The 22509-nt window shown below is 40.6% G+C and overlaps 1 protein-coding gene across 4 annotated transcripts in view; it reads right to left on the bottom strand.

The window, feature by feature from the left end:
* PAX3 (paired box 3) overlaps positions 1-22509 on the bottom strand; it is a 93935-nt gene that overhangs the window by 2378 nt on the left and 69048 nt on the right. For all 4 annotated transcript variants that reach the window (XM_070944937.1, XM_070944934.1, XM_070944936.1 and 1 more), the window contains 2 exons: positions 19757-19922; positions 14190-14404 (listed from right to left, as the gene is read on the bottom strand). In XM_070944937.1, the coding sequence (XP_070801038.1) occupies positions 14190-14404; positions 19757-19922 (381 nt within the window). The remainder of the gene's footprint in view (positions 1-14189; positions 14405-19756; positions 19923-22509) is intronic.

Here is a 22509-nt window from a genome sequence, read left to right as displayed (position 1 = left end):
TTGTTCTGTAAAAAAGAAGCAACAGTTATTTAACTGGAGGAATCTGGTTTTCCCATTAAAGAGTATATGTTGGTTTCCCATCACATGATAGCAGATGCCCAAGTTGTGAAAAACAATATGTGTCCTGATTAACATCAATATTGTACATATTATAACACAGATACAAACCTGTCCAATATTTTTATGTTCTTATACAACAAAGAAGGAGCAAGCACAGTCATTCTGGCCCCATTCTTTTGTTTCCCATCCCTGCCTGTTACCTTGTGTTTCAGGCAAAGACGCTTGTCTGCTACCACTGACATCCTTTAAAATGATACACAGGGCAAAAGCACAGTAATGCCAGCAAAGAAAAGACAGCACCAAATCTAAATTACAATTTTCTTTAAACTTGATTGAGAAATTATGGCTTTAAATTTACAAGGGAAACTAAAACCAGTTGCAAGATCAAAGATAGTCAAAAGAACTAGAAATGCCCTGTGGAGGTTCAAAGAGAGATGTGTTTGGTTTGGTTGTTTTAATCAACAACCTCCCAAACATTTAAGCAACAAAAGTCATTAGCTGTAGTGTATTTTTATTACTCTTGAACATTGAAATGAAAATCCTTTTCTTTAAATCTCTAGTGTGCTCTGTAAGGCCTGCATAATGCAAAGAACTCACTCACACACACAATATACAGTATATAAACTTACACACACATATATACATATATATAGAGAAATAGATTATATTGGAATGAAAATCCTTTTCTTTAAATCTCTGATGTGCACTGCATGTTATGCTATGCTATGTTATGCTATGCATTGCATTTATATTGTATTGTATTGTATTGTATTGTATTGTATTGTATTGTATTGTATTGTATTGTATTATTATATTATATTATATTATATTATATTATATTATATTATATTATATTATATTATATTATATTATATTATATTATATTATATTATATTATATTATATTATATTATATTATATTATATTATTATATTATATTATATTATATTATATTATTATAATCATATTATTGAACATGCACCACAGCACTTCTTAAACTTTTCAAAACCATGGGAAATTTTTCTTTTTATATTAATGATGAAAATCTATGGTTTTTAGGATAGCATGTTTTGCAGAAAACATGAGGGTATAAAATTTGCAAAAATAATTGAATTGTCTACCTTCTTGAGCACTCTAGCAAGTTTACAATACAATATTAAAAATATCCATAAGATTATTGAATGCTTTTTTTAGCCTCTAAAAATGTGTTGCTAATTTTTTAACACAACCATCTTTCCACCCCCACCCATCCCCCAGAAAAAGCCCTGTAGAAGAGGAATATCTTCAGTTGCCTTTTTGAAGGATAAAAGGTGAGTATCTCAAACGGATGACTTAATTTACAATGTGTGGTTATGACCAAGGATGCTGTTTTCTGGGTTTCCATTGCCATAGTCTCTCTAGGGATATCTGTAGCAGCTTCTCTAGATAGCCAGATTCTGTATAGTGGACAGATTTTATCTGGAGAAGAAACTTGAAGGTGGTGAAGCTAACATTACCATAGCTCTAGTTTCTCTGAAGCTACAGAAATATAGTTAGCAGATGTTATAGACAGTGATACAGGCATTTTTTTCTTATATAGGAAATTAGGGCCACACTAAGTAGATGAAATTTTCAGTTGGACCCTTCACTGTAAATAAAATTCACCAGAGTTCACTCAATGGCTACGGCCTTACTAAACTTGAAATAAATCCCTTTATAAACTCGCTGCAATTTTGTGAGTTGCCCCATACGGACTTTGCATTACATGATATAAATGCAAGCAGCTGGTATACAACTTCAAAGTCCAGTGATTCCACACACACACAAAAAAAAATCAAAGTAATCTACAGATGCTGTTTACTCTCTTTTTTAAAAAGCAAAATAAAACAAACAATAACAAAACCCCATCTCAAATGTTGCAAGCCTGTTAATATTCAATAGTTGTAGTAAATGAATTTGGAAAACAGCTGTTGAATTTATAAATTCCATTTACTACTTTCAATAATTAGATTTAGTTGTTTTTTAAAACAATTACATCAATTCCCACAGTTGATACACTGGAAGAGAGAAGAACAGGATTTTACTATTTTTCCTCTGGAGGGCTTGGGAGGGGGGTTGTGTTAAAAACCCAGGAACACATTTTCAGAGATTTTTAAACATTGTTATACATTTTATGGGTGTTTTGAATATACTATTGTTAACTTGCTATAGTTGCTCAAATAGCAGGATGCAAATAAGTGCAATTAAATAAATCCACATTTTCTCCCAAATTTAATTCTACAGTAAATTATCATAACTCAAGAACTTGAAGTTCTGGAATGTAGCACAATTTTTAGGAGGTCAAATTTTGGTGATTAAAACTAATCTCATAAAAAGCTAATTTTTTACTAAAATATCAAGCAGAAATTACATTTTCAATCCATAATTTTTGAATAAATCTGGAGTTCTGCCTTTTAGTGTTGCCTTTCTGTTTGCCAGTATTTCTTTGAGTAGCATTGAGTGGTATTTTGGTCCTTAATTTCCATGGGATAGAGTAGAATTATGCTTCCCAAAACTTCATTCAATTTATCAATATGTTATGATGGCCCTCTTTTCCATTCTAAGCTTTGTAGTATTTGTAATTCATATTTCATTTATAACAGGGATTACTCATCTCCAAATTCTTGACAATCATTGTAAAATTTGCTTCCATCTTGTCTAAACTTAATAAAAAAAACAAGCAGATTAAATTAAATTAAGTTTTTAATCATCGTTATCAAGTATAGGTGTTATGCAGTGCTTCCCTATCTTTGAGGACGAAAAAAGCAACAGCATTACTAAAGTAGTTGTTTCAGAAATATCTTTGGAGGCTTTCAAAATCGTGCTGCTGTTGATTAGCATCTAAATAATTAGATTTTGAGACCATTCTCTTTGAAAGTCATAAGAAAAGTTGCCTAAAGGCAGAAACTCTGCCTTGTGATATGTGTCATGACCTTATAGCACGGGAACAAGGAGTTACTGAAAGGGCACTGTTGGCTTTCACCTAAATGCTTGGGCTAATAGAGAACTTACTCTGAGACACATTTAAAAGTTTGTTTTCCCAAAGAGTCTACAAGGGATAAATAATATATAGTATGCTTCCCCAATGAGATATCTTCCTATAGCACCTGTAGCTTTCTTCTTTCCCATCCCAACCAGAATAACATACAAAAAGACATTTCCAGTTCCTGCATTTTCTAGTGATATAAATTCAACTGTAACATTTTTTTTCTAAAGTTCTGCCTTTTCTGGAAATAAAATATCATTGCAATTTAGATTATTGTTAGTTTACAAATACGTGAAAGTGACAAAAATTGGGGTCCTCAAGTTTGACTCCTAGTGAAAGAGCCTGAGTGGCGTAGGAGGCTAATGCCTCCTACTAAGGCAGCATTTAACATCCAGCTGCCTGCAATTACTGCAACTTCAATTCTCACCAGGCTCAAGGTCGACTCAGCCTTCCATCCTTTCTAAGGTGGGTAAAATGAGGACCCGGTTTGTGGGGGCAATAAGCTGACTTTGTATAAAATATACAAAAGTATGAAGGCTATTGCTTAACGCATTGTAAGCCGCCCTGAGTCTCCAGAGAAGGGTGGCATATAAAAATAAATAAATAAATAAATAAATAAATAAATAAATAAATAAATAAATAAATAAATAAATAAATAAATAATAAATAAACTTCCATGTGGTTTTCCTCACAGCAGTATGGAAGTTTTTTGCCACTGCCTTGTTGCAGGATTAAGTTATCTATTTATTTGCTTCCTACGCTGGTCAAAAGTCTTAGCCTTCTGAGATAGTCACCCATCCAAGTACTAACTAGGATAAAGTTCACTTCACTTAGCTTCTATGGTCAGTCAAAGTCATTTAAGTGTTGCCACCTACTGAGATTTATATAACAAAGAAAAATGAACTGGGGGGTTATTTATATTATTTAATTCATTTGTTTGTTTGTTTGTTAAATTTATTTGCTACCAATCTCAACATGGGGACTCCTTGAGGCAGCTTGACATGATTTCCAAGGTTCTTACTGCTGCTGTGGTTGGTTTCCTTTAAAAAGTTGTATTGTTGAAAAACAAACAACTTCTGCATTCATTATATTAAAGTGTTATTTTAGCAAATCTGATAAAAGACCATATAATTTTGAAGTTCTTTTAAGGCAACGTTGTTTTATGTACATTATATGCATCATACATTTTAATGTTAATCTTTTGAACTTCCAACAATGAAAGAAAAAGGAAAACAAATATGAAATAAATATATTCATGTCTTAGCTGTTTGGAATATGGATTCATTCCTGTTAACTACTTAAAAAAGAAAGGGAAAAAAACTCAGAAGTTCAGTCTAACTTGGAATTTATTTTTTTTCCTTGAGAGACTTCATTCAGTTTTTGTTTACATATCTATGTAAATTTCAGTTGAATCAAATGTATTATTACATTGCATTCTACTCAAATTAGATGAAAAGTGAAAAATTTTGCCCCTTTAAATCAAAGATTAAACTCAGTGATTTATGCCACATTTTTTATGTAACTGAAGCAAAAAAATAAAATGAAATCTTTTCAGTGCAGCAGCAATTTTTCTTCATAGAGAATACCTATATATTTATTGTTTTTATTAATTACATCCACTGACTCATAAATATCTAGCAAGGAGTTATAAAATATAAAACAATACAGTAATGAAACAAAAGATATCACAAATAATGAAAATGAAATACAGTATAGCATGAATACTGAAAATAAATATTAAATGTGCAGAATTAAAGTCCTGATTGTACAGAAACATCTAGGTACATTCAAAATAATGAAAACCAAGTTACTGATTTTGGAAGAAGTTTCCACAAATTGAGGTGCTGTTGATAGAGGGACCAGAGAGTTGGAGATGTATCTGAACTGTCATTAATGCTGGGAATGAAATATCAGATGTCTTGTAATTCGTGCACAATTTCTGACTTCATATTTTATTTATTTATTTATTTATTTATTTATTTATTTATTTATTTATTTATTTATTTATTTATTTATTTATTGGTTCAATTTATATGCCCCCCTATTCTGGAGACTCAGGGCAGCTTACAATGCGTTAAGCAATAGGCTTCATACTTTTGTATATACCTTAGTAGGGCTTTCGCCCCCCCCCCAGCGGTGTACTTTTTTATACAAAGTCAGCTTATTGCCCCCACAAACCAGGTCCTCACTTTACCTACCTCGAAAGGATGGAAGGCTGAGTCAACCTTGAGCCTAGTGAGATTTGAACTTGCAGTAATTGCAGGCAGCTGGTGTTACTTAACTGTGCTTTAGTCTGCTGTGCCACCAAGGCTCTCTAAGTAGTATGCCTCAGTATATAAATGTAATGAATGAATGAATGAATGAATGAATGAATGAATGAATGAATGAATGAATGAATGAATATGCGCAGCTGGTGCACAATTATATTTTAAGCTTATATACAGTATAAGTACTTCTTATTTAGTGACAGTTTCATTTAGTGACTGTTTGCAGTGATGAAAAAGCAATTTTACAACCACTCCTCACATTTACAATTTTTGTAAAGGTCTTTAAAGCAAAGAAAAGTTGAAGTAAGATAATAAGCACAGTTGTGATTTCACTTTGTGACCGTTTCACTTAATGACCAAGTTGCCAGTGTCAATTGTAGTCACCAAATGAGGATTACTGTAATGTAAAAGCATCTGAGAAAAGTGATGGTACACCTTCAAAAACTGAATATGTTAGAGCCCAGGTAGGAGTTGGATGGAAAACATCAGGACTCTTAGGGCAGTAAGCCAGACTAAAATATTAAAAAGAAATCCCACAAGGGAGCATGGAAAATCAGTTCTGGATCATTGTCAGGAAAATTTAATATCTTTATTTCTCTCTTATATATTCATTTTGTCCAAGTGTCAAGTCTGATTCAGATCTAAACCAGCCTTTTTACCTAGCTCTAGTTTCTCAGGGGATATGTATATAGTCAAGAATTCCCCAAATAGCAACATCTATCAAATTATTAAGCAGGACACATCTAGTCTCAAGGATGCAAATTCTGTTATTTCAGTGAAATATGATGTCACTTAATAGGACTGGAATAAAATCCTCACATGTTTTAATGCATTTACGCATGCTTGCATTTAAAATGCTCTGTAACTATGTCTGCAATGTAATTGATGGAAGGCAAGCATGTTCTGTATTTGGGGGCCTTTTTTTTCCTGGCTCTCTCCTTATCGTGATTGAAAACTTTTAATGAATCAACACCAAGAAAATTATTGGCTGTTAAAGTATTAAGCTGAAGTGACAGGATCATGAGTAAACTTTAGTGGAGTTAATGACACCCTCTTATCTGACCATGACACATTTGCAGCATGTAATTTACAGAAGCTCTGTCCAGGGAATCTTGACAAATGCTCCTAAGGATGTCAGGGCACTGATCCATTTTAATGTAAAACAGATGTGGGTCACATACTCTCATTCATCACTGCACTGAACATTTCAAACTACTGCTTAGATGGATGGCATTACCTGCTGTGATCCCTTTTTCCCTAGGGAAATCCACCTCCCTATTTACCCTAAAAAATTTTTTAAAAAAGCATAACCTTCTCCAGAAAAAGAGATAAAATTCTTCAGATCATCTCACTGACTCTCACACGTGCCAATGAACCCAGTTTTTAGAGTTACAATCAACTATTATCTCAGTTAAAATACCGTATTTTAGGCAAACCACCATCTTCCAGATTCACTCCTTCATTGCATCCACCTTAAGGGTTACTCTTTTTATCCCTCTTATTCTATTGTCTTATTGCTACACTGCTAATTATCTATTCTTCCCCCTCCTCCAGATTATTTTGGAATGATATTCCATATACTTAAAGAAATAGATTGGCATCTATGAAAGACGATACTGTAATAGTGATTATGTATGCAATTATTTTTTTGTTTTTATTCTTTACTGAAAAGGCTAAATATGTGATTCACTTTAAACATTCAGGAAGCACAAATAATTCTCCTTGGCTTCATTAACATATATTATTTAATCATATACAGGTAGTCTTTGACTTACAACAGTTTGTTTAATGACCATTCGCTAAATTCCAATGACACTGAAAAAAGTGACTTATGGCCATTTTTCAAACTTACAACTGTTTATTTATTATTTATTTATTATTTAAATTTGTATACCGCCCTTCTCCCGAAGGACTCAGGGCGGTGAACAGCCAAAATTAAAATACATACAATATAAAATTTAAAATAATTTAAAAACAGAATTAAATCAAATTGGCTTCCCAAAAATTAAAACCCATTACCCTTAAAATAACCCATTAAAATTTTAAGCCAGCCCAGCTTGCTGAAATAGGAAGGTCTTCAAAGCTCGACAGAAGGTACGGAGGTCCGGGATTAGTCGTATTCCTGGGGGTAGCTCGTTCCAGAGGGCGGGTGCCCCCACAGAGAAGGCTCTCCCCCTGGAGGTCATCAGTCGACATTGCTTGACCGACGGCACCCTGAGGAGGCCCTCTCTGTGGGACCGAGTTGGCCGGTGGGAGGTTATCGGTGGCAGAAGGTAGTCTCGTAAATAACCGGGCCCTAAGCCATGGAGCGCTTTAAAGGTGAGAACCAATACCTTGAAGCGCACCCGGAAGACCACCGGAAGCCAGTGCAGCTCGCGCAGGCAAGGTGTCACATGGGAGCGCCATGTCGCCCCCATAATTACCCGCGCAGCCACATTCTGGACCAGCTGGAGCTTCCGAGTGCTCCTCAAGGGGAGCCCCATGTAGAGAGCATTGCAGTAGTCCAGGCGAGAGGTGAAGAGGGCATGAGTGACCGTGCATAGGGAGTCCCGATCCAGAAAGGGACCCAACTGGCGTATCAGGCGAACCTGATAGAAAGCCCCCTGTCCACGGCCGTAATGTGCTCTTCTAAAGACAGCCGTGAATCCAGGAGGACACCCAAGTTGCGAACCCTCTCTGTGGGGGCCAATGACTCACCCCCAATAGCCAGAGATGGCACCAGCTGGCTATATCGGGACGCCGGCATCCACAGCCATTCGGTCTTGGAAGGGTTGAGTCGAAGCCTGTTCCTCCCCATCCAGACTCGCACGGCCTCCAGGCACCGGGACATCACTTCAAGAGCATTCTTGGGGTGGTCTGGGATGGAGATGTACAGCTGAGTATCATCAGCATACAGATGGCATTGCACCCCAAATCCACGGATGATCTCACCCAGTGGCTTCACATAAATGTTGAACAGGAGAGGCGAGAGGACCGACCCTTGCAGCACCCCACAAACAAGGTGCCTCGAGGTTGACCTCTGCCCCCAGCCAACACGGACTGCGACCGGTCGGAGAGATAAGAGGAGAACCACCGTAGGACAGTGCCTCCCACTTCCAACTCCTCCAGCCGGCACAGCATGATACCATAGTCGATGGTATCAAAAGCCACTGAGAGATCTAATAGGACCAGGACAGAGGAACATCCCCTGTCCCGAGCCCTCCAGAGATCATCGACCAACGCGACCAACACTGTTTCCATGCTGTACCCAGGCCTGAAGCCGGACTGGAACGGATCCAGATAGACAGCTTCATCCAGGTACTGTGGGAGCTGTCGCGCCACCACACTCTCGGCAACCTTCGCCACAAAGTGAAGATTGGAGACAGGATGGTAGTTTGCCAAAACAGCCGGATCCAGAGAGGGCTTCTTGAGGAGGGGCCTCACCACCGCCTCTTTCAAGGTGGGAGGTAAGATACCCTCACTCAGAGAAGCATTAATAATCCTCTGGAGCCAGCCTCATGTAACCTCCCAGGTAGCCAGCACCAGCCAGGAGGGACACGGGTCCAATAAACATGTGGTTGTGTTCAATCTCCCCAGCATCCTGTCCACGTCCTCAGGAGTCACAGGATCGAACTCCTCCCAGATGACATTCTCAAGACCCACCTCAGATACATCGCCTGAACCCACCCAGTCAGAGTCCAAACCGTCCTGAATCTGAGCAATTTTATTGTGCAGATAATACACAAAATCCTCAGCACGCCCTTGCAAGGGGTCTTCCCGCGCTTCCAGATGGACAAGGGAGCGGGTCACCCTAAACAAGGTGGCTGGGCGATTATCTGCCGACGCGATAAGAGCGGAGAAGTAGTTACACTTCGCCGCTTTTATCACCACCAAGTAGGTCTTGATATAAGACCTCACTAGTGCTCGGTCAGATCCAGAATGACTAACCCTCCAACTACTCTCTAGGCGTCTTTTCCGGCGCTTCATCTCCCTCAGCTACTCGGAGAACCAAGGAGCTGGGCTGATTCGGCGCCAAGTCAGACGCCGCAAAGGCACGACCCGATCTAAAGCACCAGTGGCCGCCCTATCCCAGGCGGCCACCAGATCTTCCGTCAAGTCGTGAACCAGAGTCTCAGGAAATGGCCCAAGCTCCATTTGGAACCTATCAGGATCCATCAGGCGCCTGGGGTGGAACCACCTAGTCGGTTCCGCCTCCCTGCAGCAGGGTGTGGTGGTCAGAAAGTCAAATCTAAGGAGAGAATGGTCTGACCATGACAGGGGTTCAATGACTATATCCCCTGTATCTAGACCATTCGACCACTGACCAGAGATAAAAACCAAGTCCAGAGTGTGTCCTCCTATATGAGTAGGGCCATGAATTAACTGGGTCAGGTCCATGGCTGTCATGGAAGCCATGAACTCCTGAGCCACCTCAGACGTCTCACCGATGGACGGCAGGTTGAAATCCCCCATGACCATAAGCCTGGGGGTTTCAACCGCCACCCCGGCTATGACGCTGAGGAGCTCGGGCAGGGCCGCTGCCATGCAGCAGGGAGCCAGGTACACAATCAGCAAGCCCACCTGCATCCCATAGCCCCACTTCACAAGGAGAGACTCACATCCAGCAATCTGAGGTACAGTGGTCTCCCTAGGGTTGAGACCTTCCTTTATAATAACCGCCACTCCTCCACCCCTACCCTGAGCCCTCGGCTGATGAAATGCACGGAAACCCGGTGGGCACATCTCAACGAGGGGGAGTCCCCCCTCCTGGCCCAACCAGGTTTAAATCTGCACTAAACAATCCAGAATTCACTATACTTTGCCTAACTCCTCAGTAGTTCCTGAAATAATGTTTATTAGTGGTAGCATCTAGGAATTGCCATTCCTAATGATTAAAAATAACATTGTGATGCTAAAATAATAGATCAGCTGGATTTTTTCACACATAAATTTTTTTTAAAAAAAAATATTTCTATCACTTTTTTCTCATATATCAATGCCTATATGAGAAATTATTTTGGTTCCTCAGATATAAATCCTCCCTAGAACTTCTTCTGAAAACAAACAAATACAATAGCAACAAATTAGAAAAATATTTGCTTAATGGTCTGTGGGCCGCCTCTAGATCATAGATGTTTTTCTTTTTTTTAATACAAGATATCCATTCAGTTTTGTTTTTTGTTTCATGCGTTTTTGATTCCCACTTATGATTCTTGACTTTTTAGACAGAAATAACTACATTTTAGCAATAATTTGACATGTCTTCTCTGAAAAACTGCAAAGGTATGTTGCAATATCTTAAATGTTGAAATCCTAAGCAAAGCAATAAACAAATTAATAAATGGATAGTATTGTACACTGGATTTTAATGTCATTTTTTTTCTGAAAAGAAAGTGTTAAGCAATATACCAAATCAGCAGTGTTATTACGTTCACAGCAGGCAAGTAGTAGCTTTGTCTCTGTGTTTTAGGCTTCACAAGTGTTTATCAAAAGAAACTGATAAAATTTTGTCTCATTTGCAGAAAAAACAGCAATAGTCTGAAAGTTATTGTATCGACCTAGAAAATGTAATAAAAAGAGCTGACATTAAATGTACAATTTATATATGTGCTATACTTGATGTCTGAAAGTTGAGTCATGGCAACTGAACTTTTTTTCTTTTTGGTTTGAATTGTTTTGCTGCTTATCCAAGTAGCTTCTAAACAGCAAAACATGTCAAACCAAAAACAAAAGAAGTCCAATTGTCATGACTCAACTTCCAGACAAGTCTACCTGGATCTTCAGCAACATGCTCTACAAAACATACTCAAATGTAAAATTTATATAAATTACATATATTATACCTCTTATATCTGTGTTGTCCGGGTCTTGGGATCACAGAATGGATTTTTTTTAAAAAACATATATAACTGATTTGAGAACCAACTTTCCCAACCAAATACTTTCTAGATGTCTTCAACCATAGCAGTTATCCTTGCTGACTGCCTACAAGTGGAGATACTTCCATACATTGAAAGCGCCAGGTGGCAAAGGCCACATTGAATCTTGACATCATTAATCTTTATTCCAGCAAAGATCAACCATTTGTGGCAGAAGAGCCCTTACCACCATCAAGTATTAATGACTAAAACAGATACCAAAAAAAGAATCAGTCAACCTGATGAGAAATACAGATTTGCTCTAAATCTGAAAGAAGTTGAGATGTACAGCTTTAGAACTCAGATGAATTCTTGTTCGTTCTTTCAATACAAATTAAGATATACTTTATACTAATGTGGTATAGGCCCAAAATCTGTCTTCCAATTTCTCAAAAATTGTCTCCTATCTCCCACCAAAGAAGCTTTTTTGATGCTTGAAAACTTATTTGAAGTCTTTATTTTTTTGCATTTTTAATTATTAGGCATGAGATAGGGTGCTATTGCTGGCACTATTTTTAATGGTGCATATCTTTTCATCACTCTGAAGATTATCTGGCTTCAAATTTCTTCCCCCAAAACTATGGGCAGAGAAATTGGACAAATGATTTATCTTAACTGTTTTCAGGGAAAGAAGAAATTTTTCAACAAGATTCTATCCCTTTTAGTGATTAATACCATAATGCCCAGTAAATGAATTGCCTCATGAAGTCTTTCTTTGGGATTAAATTGAAAAATGTGAGGAGACTGCATACACACACACACACACACACACACACATCTGTAATTTTTACAAATGCAGAATTATCTCTTCCAACTCAATATTCTATGAAAACTAGTTTTACTCAACTTTAAATAAGTTATAATATGATTTCAGCAATTCATATTATCTTCAGGTAATTTCATTTAGTGCCTGAATTCAAACTGGAAATGGATTCAAAATGTTGACATTCCAGAATCTCTGAAAAAAATAAATAACTGGCAATGATGGAGGTTTAAAAGTTTCAGACTTTCATGTTCCAGAATCTGTATCTTACTTTAACAACATCACATTAGTTTTTATGAGTGGATTGTATGTACACTTATGTGGGTAGTTGATGTAATACTCTATATCACTCTATATCACAAAAGCAGACTTCTGGTGTTTTGTGTTGAATACAGTGCCTTCTCAAATTAGTTGTGCAACCAACATCTAAAATAGCATCACAATAAATCCTTGGCTATATTCATAGCAATAAATTCTTAAATATTATGCCTTTTGTATGAAAACTGTATTTCTTAGGCACAGAGCTCCAGGCTGTTCCATTTTACTAGTTCCCAGATCCCAGTTTAGTCATCAAAATAGTAAGGTGGTTGGTTTATTTAGTGGAATATCAGGGACATTAACTATAATTGATTCAATATCACTGAACTTTTCCATTGTTCTTTCACAACTTAATAATTATTGTTGTCTCAATAATTTTGAGAAAACATTAAGACATTAACTGTCAACAATGTTTTTGTTCTAATGCCAGAAATTATGGGATCACTGCAGCATCATAAAATGTCAAGCCTTTTGTTAAAGATTACACTTAGAAATTGAGAATCTTGAAAACCCTCTATTAAAGTGCTACTGAAAAATATATCAACTTGCTTTCAAATGGCAGCCTATCTTTCTTTTTGCTGAGGTACAGTTTAGTATCACACTATGTGCTATAGGAATCACTGAAACTTAATTACATTTACTGTTACAAAAAAAGAGTTTATGAACTTTTGCCTTTAGGCAAAAATGTTTATTTCATTGCCTTTGCTATTCATCCTTTTCAACTCTATTGCCTTTGAACTCTTCAGCTGCACAGAGTTATCACCATGGTACAGAAACCAGGAAGTGTGCTCTGGAGATGCAGACCTCAAGTTGCAGAAAATGAAAAAAGCGAAAGATATAGGAGTCGTTATTTTGGCCACCCTTTGTGCTATTAAAATCTCATTTTCTGCCTATTAGAATGCCCTCTTACTGCTTACGCAGTGGTGATAGTCAGTGATTAGTGTGTAATTCAGTATAATTGTCTTTTCACTTTTCATTTGTGTCATTCCAAGCTTCCTTCTGTTTTTTTAACCCCACAGAGAAAGAGCAGAAAGAAAATAAAGCTGTTAAAATTCTCACATCCCTGAAGAGATTTCCTGATTGTAATTATAGATTGCTTCCTCCTCCCAATTCTGTAACATTGCTCAAAATTCAGTGGATACCTCTCCAAAACACCTGTGCTAAATCCACGCTAATAGAATAAGCTGCAGAATATTTTAGCAGAAACTAATAATATCAAGCTGAAGACTTGTGCCAGAAGTAGGAAGTTTAACCAACCTTTTCTGGCACTCAATTATCAAGGCAATTTATTAACATGATCATCCAAGAAAAGCTCATGCAAATTAGGAAAACAATTATGTCCTTCAAGTCATTATAAGCTTCTTGAGAGCAGTAATGCTCTTAATTTATGTATTCATAATTCGATTATAGCTCAGCTTAATGTGGATTGCTCATCAGCTGAGGTAATGAGCAACCTACTCCTAAGGTTAAATTTAAACAGTACATATCTTTTTCATTATTTTCATGACAAAGAATCAAGACCAAAATCAATGACTCTGGAGAGTTTTGTTTTTTTTTAAAGGAAGGGAAAGGAAAGAAATCAACTTTAAAAATATATATTATGGAAAAGCACCACATCAAACATGCCTGACAGCCGAATACAAGCAAGAAGGCTTTGGGACTGCATTATGAAACATTGCCTTAAACTAAATATAAGCTATGACTTTTGATTCTGTCAGTAGAAAAGGGAGGAGGGAGGAAACTAGCAAACTGAAATCATGTGGCTTATATAAAGAATACTTTATGGTTTAAATTTGGCAAATCATTGTATGACGGCCTTGGGCAACAGATAATTTAGTTTGGGTATACAGCAAATCCTGTGTCTGAAAAAGCAGGACTGACCTGAGGTGAAAGGCCATTGCCAATGGCAGGGTTCATAGGATTTGAGGGCCCGGATGGAGGCACAAAGCTGTCTGTATAGCTGGAAAAGCCGTGCCTTGTGGTTGGTAGGCAGTAGGCAGAGCTGCTGTCTGGATTTGAAGGGAGGCTGCTTTGGTGTACCGTGCTTGGTGGAAGAGGCTGAGGTCGGTGAACTGTACTGCTTGGGTCTGACACAGCTGCAATGAAAAGGGACACAGGTATGAATCTCCTCGTTTTCCCATTCAAAAGCCAACCCTAGATCATAGAAAGGTTCACCAGACCACTTCCCAATGTTCAAAGCTACTCAGTGGTTAAGTACACTTCATGTGTAAAGCTATTATGCAGTATATTCGGTTTGGTCTAGTTTGTTCAAACTCAGCCAAGCTCATTCTCAGGATCACTTGGACTATAATGGAACAGCAGGTTTTGGAGATTTGAGTCATACTTTTGTTTCTTACATGCCTTTCTTCCCCCTTGCACTTCACTTCCTCTTCCTTGAGTCAGGAAAACCTTAGTTTTTAAAAATTGCTAAGGGAAGGAGAAACAGGAAGAAGGAAACACAGAAGGAAGACCAATAACAAAAGCATTAGGAGTACACATTAAAGTTTTGAAAGAAACTTATCAAACTATTGAGATAATTAAGATAGTATAAAGAAATAAAAACCATCAAATTTTGGAGGGGACGGCAGGGGCTTCCCAGCGATGGATGGAGATTTTTTCGAGAGCTGGGATCGTCGGGCTGGCACTTGCTACAATACTGGGACGAGCGGCTGTGAGGGATGGCACCAGAGGGGGCGAAAAGGAGGAGGAACTTGCTCGGGAGCGCGAGGAGCCTCTGACCACAATATACTATTAATGTCAGTTTCTTTGGAACTGCTATTACAACTTAGATGGGAGGCTTACTTGGAGGGGGCCTCTTCCTGGCTCTCCCAGAGGTTTCCCCCCCCTCCCTTATGTGGATGGGGGCGAGCTAAAAACATTGCTGGTTCTGACGGTTGGAAAAGACCTGAGGCCAAGCTCTTATGCCCCACGTGGTCTGTTAGCCTCTGTGAGGCCACTTATTATCTGGAGGTTCCTCTGAACAATAGGATGATATTTGCCTCCCATGGACATCTACAGCCCCCTGATTTGCCTCCTGATTCATGAGTGAGGTATCTCAGATTTCAAGCCTTGTATGGAGCCGGACGATGACTGCGGTTTTTGGCCCTTCCCAGCTTTCGTGAGAGGGCAGCTGGTGTTAACATCTGGCCTCAAAGTGGCTTAAGACTCCATCCACTGCTGTGAGAGAGCAGTGGGATTTATTGGATTTATTGAATTTATTGACTTGGAATTGATTGAATGTCCCTCCCCAGACCTTGGACTATCTGGATTACCCCCAGGCCGTGGACTTCCCCCAGCTTAATTAATTAACTGATTGATTAGATGTATTCACCAACAGAACTTCTTATTCTGCGAGACTCCCCCCTCTCGCAGGTGTGGCCCTCTACTTTATCAAGGGCCTACCTTTATGACGGGCTTTGGCACCCCGAGAGGTGGCATGCTGCAAAAAGGGGATTGAGGGGTTTTTTAGGGAAACTTTTTGATAGATTTTTAAGGGATTTTAAGGGGTGGGAGGGTTGTGTGGGTTTGGGGGTTAACCCACGGGGGGAGGGGTCCGGCCCAGCTGTTAGTGGGGCCACGGAGGGTGCAGATTCCGGGGGTAAGGGGGACATTAGAGTCCATTCTGTCGAGGGCTTTTCTATCAATGTGTTGAGTGGGAGGGGCAGATATGGCGGGAGCAGGGGGCCGCATCATGTGGTGGGGGCGTGCACTCGCTATCTTCGAGCGGTGGCGCGCCCCGGTCCCCATAGCCCTTCTCGTATCCCAGGCTGTTCAGACTCTCAGGGCCCGAGCCTTCGGCTGCTGTCGTGCAATGCCAGGTCCGTGGTAAATAAAGCCCCCCTCATTTGCAATCTTATTCAGGAGGGGGGAGCGGACCTGGCAGGTATTACGGAGACCTGGTTGGGCCATGGGGGGGGTTCCCCTCGTGGATATGTGCCCACCAGGTTTCCGAGCATTCCATCAGCCGAGAGCTCAGGGCAGGGGTGGGGGGGGTGGCGGTTATTATAAAGGAAAGTCTTGATCCGAGGGAGACCACTGTTCCACAGATAGCCGGATGTGAGTCCCTTTTTGTGAGATGGGGTCGTGGAGTACAGATGGGCTTGTTGATCACGTACCTGGCTCCCTGCCGCGTGGCAACGGCCCTGCTTGAGCTGCTCAACGTCATAGCTGAGGTGGCGGTTGGTACCCCCAGACTTCTAGTCATGGGGGATTTCAACCTGCCATCTGTCGGCAAAACGTCTGAGGTGGCTCGGGAGTTCATGGCTTCCATGACGGCCATGGACCTTACTCAATTAATTCATGACCCCACTCACATGGGTGGACACACTCTGGACTTAGTTTTTGTCTCTGGTCAGTGGTCGAGTGGCCTTGATACAGGGGATATAGTCATCGAACCCTTGTCATGGTCTGACCACTCGCTCCTTCGACTGGACTTTCTAACCGCTGCACCCCGCCGCAGGGAGGTGGGACCGACCAGGTGGTTCCGCCCCAGGCGCCTGATGGACCCTGATAGGTTCCAGATGGAGCTTGGGCCATTTCCTGAGACTCTGGCTCACGACTCGGCTGAGGACCTGGTGGCCGCCTGGGATAGTGCGGCTGCCGGGGCCTTGGACCGTGTCGTGCCTTTGTGGCCTCTGACCCGGCACCGAACTCACCTAGCTCCTTGGTTCTCCGAGGAGCTTAGGGAGATGAAGCGCCAGAAAAGACGCCTGGAGAGTAGTTGGAGGACCAGCTGCTCCGAATCCGACCGAACACTGGTGAGGTCTCATATTAAGACCTACCTAGTGGCAATAAAAGTGGCAAAATCTAGCTATTTTGCCGCTCTTATCGCGTCATCAGATAATCGCCCGGCCGCCCTGTTTAGGGTGACCCGCTCCCTCCTCCATCTGGAAGCGCGGGATGACCCCTTGCAGGGCCGAGCTGAGGACTTTGTGCAGTATCTGTATGACAAAATCGCTCAGATTCGGGAAGGGCTGGCCTCTGACTGGGTATGTCGGATGGGATGACTGAGGCAGGTCTTGAGAGTGTTATCTGGGGGGAGTTCGATCCTGTGGCTCCCGAGGACATGGACAGGGTCCTGGGACGGCTGAATGCGACCACATGTTTATTGGACCCGTGTCCCTCCTGGTTGGTACTGGCTTCCCGGGAGGTGACACGAGGCTGGCTCCAGAAGATTGTTAACGCTTCTTTGAGTGAGGGGGTCCTGCCGGCCGCTTTGAAAGAAGCGGTTGTGAGGCCCCTCCTCAAGAAGCCCTCTCTGGATCCGGCTGTTTTGGCTAACTATCGTCCAGTCTCCAACCTTCGCTTTGTTGCGAAGGTTGTTGAGAGTGTGGTAGCACAACAGCTTCCCCGGTACCTGGATGAAACTGTCTATCTAGACCCGCTCCAGTCCGGCTTCCGACCTGGGCACAGCACGGAAACGGCATTGGTCGCGTTGGTGGATGATCTCTGGAGGGCTCGGGATAGGGGTTGCTCCTCTATCCTGGTCCTGTTAGACCTCTCAGCGGCTTTTGATACCATCGACCATGGTATCATGTTGCACCGGTTGGCGGGGTTGGGGGTGGGGGGCACCGTTCTGCGGTGGTTCTCCTCCTACCTCTCTGACCGGTCGCAATCTGTGTTGACGGGGGGGCAGCGGTCGACCCCGAGGCACCTTGCTTGTGGGGTGCCACAAGGGTCGGTCCTCTCGCCCCTTCTGTTCAACATTTATGTAAAGCCGCTGGGTGAGATCATCCATGGCTTCGGGGTGGAGTTCCATCAGTACGCTGATGACACCCAGCTGTACATCTCCACCCCAGGCCACCCCAACGATGCCCTTGAAGTGATGTCCCAGTGCCTGGAGGCCGTGCGGGCCTGGATGGGGAGAAACAGGCTCCGACTCAACCCCTCCAAGACCGAGTGGCTGTGGCTTCCAGCGTCCCGATATAGCCAGCTGACGCCATCGCTGGCTATTGGGGGCGAATCACTCGCCCCCACGGAGAGGGCTCGCAACTTGGGCGTCCTCCTGGACACACGGCTGTCTTTAGAAGACCATTTGATGGCCGTGGCCAGGGGGGCTTTTTATCAGGTTCGCCTGATACGCCAGTTGCGCCCCTTTCTAGATCGGGACTCTCTACGCACAGTCACTCAGACACTAGTCACTTCCCGCCTGGACTACTGCAACGCTCTCTACATGGGGCTCCCCCTGGGGTGCACCCGGAGGCTCCAGCTGGTCCAGAATGCGGCCGCGCGGGGGATTATGGGGGCGACGAGGCGCTCCCATGTGACACCTCTCCTGCGCGAGCTGCACTGGCTCCCGGTGGTCTTCCGGGTGCGCTTCAAGGTGTTGGTGACCACCTTTAAAGCGCTCCATGGCTTAGGGCCGGGGTACTTACGAGACCGCCTACTGCCACCAATAGCCTCCCACCGGCCAGTACGCTCGCACAGAGTGGGCCTCCTCAGGGTGCCGTCCGCCAGACAATGTCGGCTGGCGACCCCCAGGGGGAGAGCCTTCTCTGTGACGGCGCCCACCCTCTGGAATAACCTTCCCCCGGAGTTACGTATAATAACAGACCTCCGGATTTTTCGTCGGGCCCTGAAAACTTATTTATTTCAACTAGCTGGGCTGGCTTGAGCTAAATTTTAAATTGGTTTTAAATTGGGTTGTTTTAATTTACGGCCAGAATATTTAATTATTTTAATACTGTTTTTTAAATTTTGTATGCTTTGCTTTTACTTAGGCTGTGCACCGCCCTGAGTCCTATTTGGAGAAGGGCGGTATAGAAATTTAAACAAATAAATAAATAAATAAATTTAGGAAACTCACAGATTGATTACTTTCATGTGGTTCCAAGTAACTTTAAGACTGCATCAGTAAACTATGAGACTGTAAGAACTCAAGTTTAATGAAACTACTTGGAAATTCTAACAATGGATTCAAAACTCTGAGTTTTCTCAGAGCTGTAATTCAGAATTCTTTGTTTAGACAACAGAATCCATGACAACAACTGATTTTAAATTTTCTATAATAAAACACATGATTGTTTAATAAAGTTTCAGGACTCTTCGAATTCCAATCTGGCTTTTGTCTGCTCAAGTATTATATCCAACTCTTGTCAGAATTTATTCTTGGAGCCAGCATCAAACGTAGCATTTACCATTATAAAACAGTTACCTTCAATGATGGACCAGAATGGGTGACGAACCTGATCAAGCTACAATTCATAACTCTCCAAACATATGGAAATACAATAGTCTTCATTCCTAGCCACGCGTCTAGAGGTTCTCCAATTGTAAAGGATGAACATCTGAAACTGATTTCCAGATTTCACCTTCCATGTTAATGCTGATCCAATGAAACCAGTGTAAACATTTATGGAGAGGTAATTATAATGATTTTCAGAGATTCAGAACTTCAGAGGAATAAATAATATGTCAAAATACAGTTCAAAATAATCTTTCAAGTCTACCTTGTGGAATAGAAGTAGGTTGATAGGAAGATTCTGATAACTGATAAGTTGGCAGGGTTGGCATGGCAGAGGGTGGGAAACCTCCTGGAATCAAGTGATTGAAAGCCATCAACTGATTGGCCCCAGCTTGCTTCCTCCATCTGGCTCGACGATTGCTAAACCAAACCTAGAAATAGTTGAAAATAGCTTAGATCATTTTGAAATGCGTTCAGCATTTGTCAGACTGTATTGATATATGTCTTACTTGCATTGGATTAGATTATAACTAAAAGGCTTATGAAAGTTTTAACTAATTCAGAATTAAGAGTCACTGTACATAGCTGAATGGGTAGAGTATGGCCAATTATACTAATTATTAAAATATATCAGCTTTACCTCAAAAGTTAGTTAGCATACATAAAACCTTCTTTGTCTTCTTTGCCTTGGTTTCAAGATGTCTCAAAGTTGTTGTTTTTTTAAAAGACAACTGAACTGTTTCCAGAAGGAGGAGGAGGAGGAGGAGGAGGAGGGGGAGGAGGAGGAGGAGGAGGTGGTGGTTTTGCTTCTCATCCAAGAAGCTTCATCAATTCTGGCAGGATGACTGGTTGCTCATTCTGTTCATCTGTTCTTTTTCCTCAAGGAAGAAACAGTCCAGATGCCTTTTGAAAAACCACCTTTGAGATAACTATGACCTGGATGACTGAAATCTACATAGGCATTTGGTTTCAAGACGCTGTCTTATCCAGTATCTAAACTGCATCTAGATATTTATCCTAATATTTTATAAAGGCAGCCTTATCCTGAAGTGGACTGGTGTTAAATTGGTTGTGGCATGTGAAATAGCCTAATCTGTGATTGTATTCAATGTTAAATACACTCCATTAAAGTTCTTTTCATGTTTGTTCTTTGTGCTGTGAAGGTTCTTCTATTTAACTGGACATTTTACTGTAGCTGAAATTATTATTATTTTAATATGCCTGTCAATAGTATTCAATTATTCTATTTATTTTACTATTTTCATTATCCTAATAAATGTAATTATTTTTAATTAATTGCCATCTTTTTATTACATTTTCTCATTAGGAAAGCTTGCCTTTTTGTAAAATAAAAAAAGACATTTCCTTGGTGTGTTTAAATTGACCAATTTTAGTTTGAAGAACATAACCATATGAGTTTCCAATTCAGGACATACCTTTCTGATTTCAGGTGATGCTTCATTTTTTCCCTACTATTATTGATCCTCAACTGTGTGCTATTGCAGTAGATAACAAAATATCCAGGTTATGATTTAAAGGACCAATTTCTTGAGACCATGTTTTGTCACAGTTGCAGCACTGCCTCAAGATATTTCTAGTTCTGATATAAAAGAGAAGATTGTGTATTGCTATTATTCCACTTATGGACTAGAATTTGAATCTTACTAATACAGGAAAGCACCCTTTACTGGCATACCATTTGCCACTCTTTTGTCACTATCTTCTTTTTCATGAACCAATCATTTCATTATGGCTAATGATAGGGATGACATGCATATTCTCCACAACAAAGGAAGTGTGCTGCGTTTCCTTCCAAGTATATGAAAATGAGCCACCAGTGAACACAAGCTCTAAAACACATTTCTTTCCATTCATTCCCCTTCCCCATCTTTCAGCATGCAAAGACATGCCCTCCAGTTAAAAATTGTTCTGAAAAGTTAATTGGACCAATATGAAGGTGGGAGATCCACTGCTAATGAAAATAAGCATAACAACAGCATAGCAACATTGGAAAGAGGCAAACTTTTCTCTGATACACATCCTTGTCCATATCTAGACCATGATTCCCTATATCTTCCAATCATTTAGAGATATTTATTGTCAACTGGGATGATATGAGAATAAGAACATCATAGTGGAGGGCACCAGGCTGGGGAAGACACACACACACACACACAAAGAGAGAATCATGGGGTTGTCTCAGCAACATAATCACAAAGGAGACGATGAGACACTTGCCATACTGTGTGTATTAGCGTATGTTTATGGCTGTGTGTATTTTTGTGTTACCTTTGTGATACTATTGCAGTGGCAAACTTCCTAATTTTGTCTTTCCTCTTACCCAAAATTCAATCATTCTCTTCCTTCCTTTTTTGTTCATATCCTTCCATCGTTTAATTTCTATTACTTCCAATCTTTTGCTTCCCCCCAACCCCTGTCATTTCTTTCATGGCCACTGAATCAGCCTAAAATTAAATAAATACTTCAGATATACAGCATTACAGCAAAGAGGGCAGTACATTTTCTGGCTTAAATTAGATGTGTCTCTATCAATGCACTAGTCTTTTGATTTGGTACGTATTTGGCATTCATCCTTGTAAAGCTCAGGCTCTGTTTAGAGGAAACTATCCTCTATTGTCTTGATAAATTCTCTTTTCAAACATTTTGCCTATTTGAATGAGAGATCTTGTTCCCTTAAAAGCACATTGGTAATTTTCTGTTTAGGATAAGTCAGTTGAAATGTCACGGCCAATTTCACGAAGTTAAGCCTGGGGGAAGAACCACAGCTTTGAAAGGATACCCGGCCAGCATCAATGGAATAAGATCTTGCCTTGTCCAGTTATAAACTACTTCAGAGAAAAATGATAACAAAGGGGGAAAATGTAAATATTGGGAAATTGAGTTGGAAATCATCTGCAAGGTCATCTAGTCTGTTCCATTCCAAAGCTGAATATATTGGACTGATACATCCAAACCTATTGAAATTCCTGTTCTATTTTTCATGGAGACTTTTGCTAC

The sequence above is a fragment of the Pituophis catenifer genome, unplaced genomic scaffold, assembly GCF_029215685.1.
Source record: "Pituophis catenifer annectens isolate HBS135680 unplaced genomic scaffold, rPitCat1.0.hap2 SCAF_6, whole genome shotgun sequence".
Lineage (NCBI taxonomy): Eukaryota > Metazoa > Chordata > Lepidosauria > Squamata > Colubridae > Pituophis > Pituophis catenifer.
The sequence above is the reverse complement of the archived record's forward strand: the minus strand, read 5'-3'. Positions and strand labels throughout refer to the sequence as shown.